The sequence below is a fragment of the Anguilla rostrata genome, chromosome 8 (genome assembly GCF_018555375.3).
Source record: "Anguilla rostrata isolate EN2019 chromosome 8, ASM1855537v3, whole genome shotgun sequence".
NCBI lineage: Eukaryota > Metazoa > Chordata > Actinopteri > Anguilliformes > Anguillidae > Anguilla > Anguilla rostrata.
The window spans coordinates 851,459-857,431 of record NC_057940.1 but is presented as its reverse complement, the minus strand read 5'-3'; the positions used below and the strand labels follow the sequence as shown (position 1 = coordinate 857,431).

At 49.3% G+C, this 5,973-nt stretch overlaps 1 protein-coding gene across 1 annotated transcript in view; it reads right to left on the bottom strand.

Annotated features, from left to right (window-relative positions):
* The window catches only part of pde1cb (phosphodiesterase 1C, calmodulin-dependent b), a 71,534-nt gene extending 66,244 nt beyond the window's left edge, over positions 1 to 5,290 (bottom strand). Inside the window, exon 1 of the mRNA XM_064345685.1 lies at positions 3,601 to 5,290. Coding sequence (XP_064201755.1) covers positions 3,601 to 3,838 — 238 coding nt within the window. The 5' untranslated portion in view covers positions 3,839 to 5,290. The remainder of the gene's footprint in view (positions 1 to 3,600) is intronic.
* Positions 5,291 to 5,973: the final 683 nt, after the last annotated feature.

The window sequence follows — 5,973 nt, the reverse complement described above, 5'->3', positions numbered from 1 at the left end:
TACAGCCCCCAACACTGAGCACAGGGACAGCCCCCAGCACTGAGCACAGCCACAGCCCCTAGCACTGAGCACAGGGACAGCCCCCAGCACTGAGCACAGCTACAGCCCCTAGCACTGAGCACAGCACAGCTACAGCCCCCAACACTGAGCACAGCCACAGCCCCCAGCACTGAGCACAGCTACAGCCCCTAGCACTGAGCACAGCACAGCTACAGCCCCCAACACTGAGCACAGCTACAGCCCCCAGGCCTCAGCACAGCTACAGCCCCCAGCACTGAGCACAGCTACAGCCCCCAGCACTGAGCACAGCACAGTTACAGCCCCCAGCACTGAGCACAGCACAGCTCCAGCCCCCAGCACTGAGCACAGCACAGCTCCAGCCCCAGCACTGAGCACAGCACAGCTCCAGCCCCCAGCACTGAGCACAGCTACAGCCCCCAGCACTGAGCACAGCTACAGCCCCAGCACTGAGCACAGCTACAGCCCCCACACTGAGCACAGCTACAGCCCCCAGCACTGAGCACAGCTACAGCCCCCAGCACTGAGCACAGCACAGCCCCAACACTGAGCACAGCACAGCCCCCAGCACTGAGCACAACAGCCCCCAGCACTGAGCACAGCACAGCTCCAGCCACCAGCACTGAGCACAGCACAGCCCCCAACACTGAGCACAGCACAGCTACAGGCCCCAGCACTGAGCACAGCTACAGCCCCCAGCACTGAACCCAGCACAGCTACAGCTCCCAGCACTGAGCACAGCCACAGCCCCAACACTGAGCACAGCTACAGCCTCCAGCACTGAGTACAGCACAGCCCCCAGCACTGAGCATAGCTACAGCCCCCAGCACTGAGTACAGCACAGCTACAGCCCCCAGCACTGAGCACAGCACAGCCCCCAGCACTGAGCACAGCCACAGCCCCCAACACTGAGCACAGCACAGCTACAGTCCCCAACACTAAGCACAGCTACAGCCCCCAGCACTGAGCACAGCACAGCTACAGCCCCCAGCCCTCAGCACAGCTACAGCCCCCAGCACTGAGCACAGCCACAGCCCCCAGCCCTCAGAACAGCTACAGCCCCAGCACTGAGCACACAGCCACAGCCCCCAGCACTGAGTACAGCTACAGCCCCCAGCCCTCAGCACAGCTACAGCCCCCAGCACTGAGCACAGCTACAGCCCCCAGCACTGAGCACAGCACAGCTACAGCCCCCAACACTGAGTACAGCTACAGCCTCCAGCACTGAGTACAGCACAGCCCCCAGCACTGAGCACAGCACAGCCCCCAACACTGAGTACAGCACAGCTACAGCCCCCAGCACTGAGCACAGCACAGCTACAGACCCCAGCACTGAGCACAGCACAGCTACAGCCCCCAGCACTGAGTACAGCCACAGCCCCCAACACTGAGCACAGGGACAGCCCCAACACTGAGCACAGCTACAGCCCCCAGCACTGAGCACAGCACAGCACAGACCCCAGCACTGAGCACAGCACAGCTACAGCCCCCAGCACTGAGCACAGCTACAGCCCCCAGCACTGAGCACAGCCACAGACCCCAGCACTGAGCACAGCACAGACCCCAGCACTGAGCACAGCTACAGCCCCCAGCACTGAGCACAGCACAGCTACAGCCCCCAGCACTGAGCACAGCACAGCCCCCAGCACTGAGCACAGCACAGCCCCACACTGAGCACAGCTACAGCCCCCAGCACTGAGCACAGCACAGCTACAGCCCCCAGCACTGAGCACAGCACAGCCCCCAGCACTGAGCACAGCTACAGCCCCCAGCACTGAGTACAGCACAGCCCCCAGTACCTGGAGGTAACCCACATGGACACGGGGAGAACATGCAAACTCCATATACTGTAAACACACACACACACATCACAGGAATGACCTGCAGTGAGATGACAGTGGTGGGTGGGCTTCCCTCCTATACACATTGGTCCATTACAGATCCCATCTTCAAAGGACTGCTTCCACAGATGTGGAAACAGTCCACAGACTACACCACATCTCGCCACATCTCAACCACATCTCAGCCATATTTTACCATATCTCAACCACATCTCACCAAATCTCAACTACATCTCACCACATCTAACCATATCTCACCACATCTAACCAGCTTCCTCTTTCTTTCTCTCAAACCATCTGCTCTCAGCCTATTACACATATATTGTGTAAAATAGATGACTCATGTCCTGCAGCTGGGGTATTGCTCATATATTCATTTAATATGAGAAGACAGCAAGAGCAAATCAGAAATAGGGAAATGTTCTGTTCCTCCACAGAAATGAGAAATCACCTGTGCTGTGTTTAGGCAGAAATAAGACATCAGCCACTGATTTAATTTCTTTGCTGTTCTACAATATAAAATTTTCATGAATGTTGCATTATAATTACGGTCCAAAGTTGTTACTTCAATGTAACCTGCAATGACAATGCATGCACACACACACCTTCCAAGAGAAATACTCTGCCTCTCTATCCCTCATTCTCTCTCCATCTTTCAATTCAATTCAACAATGCTTTATTGGCATTCATACAAACAATATTGCCAAAGCAATTCACAATTAATCTCTCTCTCTCTCTCACACACACACACACATTTTATTCTCTGGTATAATTGGAAAAGAAGAAACCATGTAGAGACAAATCGTAAAATGCATCATGCATGCACCTAGAACAATTAGAGCACTCAGTTGCAACTGACAGTCAGCCTGGATGACACTGGAACCCGGTTTGACATATAAAAGCCCAGCTAATAGAAGCCATGTTACATTTCATTACATTACAGGCATTTAGCAGACGCTCTTATCCAGAGCGACTTACACAACTTTTACATTGCATCCATTTATACAGATGGATATATACTGAAGCAATACAGGTTAAGTACCTTGCTCAAGAGAACAACGGCAGTGTCCTACCCATCGAATCTGTGACCTTTAGGTTACCAGGTCATTATACAACACTGACGCCCCATAATGAATTATTCATGTCACTGGTGCATGCCAAGAGGACATTTTTTTCAAGTTCTTTAAAAAACAATTTCAGAAGATGCTTCTAATTCAAATCAAGGAGGAGGCGTACACAGAGCAACGATTTTGCGCTCGGTCATAAGTAGCCTGGAATAAATCATCAGCGTGGCTGCAATATGCACGCGGCTGAAGGTCTGCGCGTCCCGCGGGGAGGGGCTCGTAATGAGAGCGCTGTGTTTTCCCGCGAGCAGTCCCCAGCCGGGGGGTTCCCCGGCATCGTTCGCCTTCCATCTTACAAAGCTCAACTGCGTCCTTCTACCCACACTCAGCCACTCCACTCACAGCACAGAGGTAAACAAATACACGACCGGGTAAAGCAATATATCGGGCACAACCCACTCTCCACAAAGTATGACTTCTAACATAAAAATATATGTTCATAGCAAAGCACATATCTATGATCTATTGCTACTTTTTGATAGGCTTTGATATTTTGCTCATGTGACAAAAGTTGCAATATAAAATTCCAACATTTTTTCATCCATAATCACTTTATAAAGGTGTCAGAGACTCGGTGATTCCGCACACGCTGTTTTGAAAAGTAAAACACTACTTACTGACAGCCTTCAACGCGCGCCCCACTCCGCCACCGTCCTGGCCGTTCAGAACCTCGGACAGAGACTGTCGCGTGTTCTGTCTGCTCCGTTGGCTGGAGAACACGTTGGAGCGGATACTTCGTCTTTTCCCCGGCGCCGAACCCGGAGCGGAATTACTCCGGTCGGGTTCGTGTTGAGGCTCTGAGCTCACTTTGACGGTGTTCCTCGTCTTCGTCAACGCGGATGTCACTGACCCCATCTGCTGCGTTTGGGCTCGAGAGTCAATTCGGGTAATTTCAAATAGCTTCGGTGTTAACCTACCCAACTTCAACTTCTGAAAAGAAATCCGTCAGAGCGTTCGTAAATTTTCATTTTGGCTGTTTCTTCTGTTACGTGTTTTTGAGAAATTATCCCCTCACATAGGCTACACGTAAAGCCGCTCAACAATTAAACTTAGACTTCAGTAAGTATTCGCCTGTTTCGAGTAACGTGGCAACGTCTACTTCATGATCCTTGTTCTGCCGCTCTTATCCAGCGTGGTAAGAATTTTGCGAAGCGGCGTCCTTCTGAGGAAACGAACACAGCCAGTTTGCGAAAGCGCATCTCTTTGTCCACGGCGGATGTCGTCACTGAAAGTTCGAGCTTACTTTTCCACCACGCGGCCGCAACTCCCGCAGGCAGACTGCCTGACGCAAACAAGCTGCTACAATTAGGCTAGTCCTCGGAATTGGTTTGGGCTTATTAAGAAACCCCCCTCCCCTCCCTTAATTTCAGGCTCAAGTATTTTACGGAACACACTTATAAGTAAAATATATAAAATATCAAAATATAAAATAAAACGTACCACCGTCGTCAAACACTTTGCGGTCTTTGAATCAGCCTTTCACTTTTTGAACACCTGTTGGTTTACTGGTAGCGGTTTTTTCTGGTTTTCACGCGTTCGTGTTTAAGAGACCAAATGCCGTTAAAGCCTTTGGACGCCCAGCTGATAGCAAGTGCAATCAGTTGTGTTCCAGCAAACGTTTTGCGTTCACCAAACAAATGGTGTCTTTTCCCATTGACTTCTGTGACTGGGAACACAACTTTTTTAGGTTTTGTTTCCCTGAAAATCAAGGAAAACGCTCTTTTAAAAGCGCAGATATTTTGATTTTGAGCAAAAAGTTGGGCTAGTTCCTGAGTATTAGAAGTTCAGTTGACAGTTTGGTCTTTTTCGGCTGTTTTATAAACAGGCATTGGCCGGGGCTCGTTGTTCATTCTGGCTGCGTAAAATGTTTTGTATTATTTGGCGGACGGATTATGATGGTTTGGGAAATTACTGACAGCACTACTGAAATAACGTGGTAACGACCTGTTTTTGCGATAGGTAACTGTAATATTACTACTGAAATTTGAATAAAAAAAGTAATATTATAGTAACGCGTTATTGTCCAACGCTACTGACCGTCTGGTAGTCCTTCTCTGAACAGGTCAGGAAGAGCCAGCGCTGATTCCAAACAAGCATAATGCGTTCCATTACCGATGTTATTGCGTTTCATGGAATAATTTCAGTTTAGTCGTTTGATATTTCACAGGTTCTGTGATCGAATATTAATGCTTTTTAAAACAAAATTACAAGACACGCTACTAAATCTCAGACACTTTTACGAGAAAATGATGCCCAAGGCACAGCAAACACAAATGGGGCTGTGTCAGCCCAGCAGCATGGCAGTTTTATTGCTGTAATTAGCAGCGTGTTTTGTTAAGGTCACACGATTTCAGGGGGGTGTCATGGCTAAACGCAGCTGGCTTCCCAACCCTCAGGCCAGAGAGAGGTCTGGGACAGTCCGTGCAATTTGCCTGAGAAACGGGGGGGGAACTGCATGTGGTGTTCTGCAGACTCATGGAAAAATGCTCCGTTAATTCTGTTTGTTGTGTTGGGGACGAGCTTAACGAGTTTAATTGCAGCCAGGTGCCAACCTGATTGCTGAAGGAAAGGTGTGGACAGGTGGATGTGGCCCAAGATATTCGAGAAGCTAATAAGATGCACAAGATGGGGCATTCTGTTCACATAAAGTACATTACACTTGGCATGGACAGAAAGGGGGGGGGGGGGGGGTCAAGGGGGTAGTAGGAGCCCCTAAAAAATAAGAGGTGACTTCTCAAGGGGTTTACCGTGCTAATAAATACATTTAAATAATTATGCTTTATGGAGAGGAAGTAATATTGTGGATTGAATGTGAGGCAGGCGAAGAATTAGCTATTCTACTTACAAACTAAAGAAGTCAAGTATTACGTAGATGTAACAATATTCAGTGTGCAAATCATTTCAAATGGACTACACGGTGGTTTCATTTGCAGCTATGAAGGAGGTTTGATCTTGATTTAGGAAGTTAATTAAACCTCATTAAATTGAAT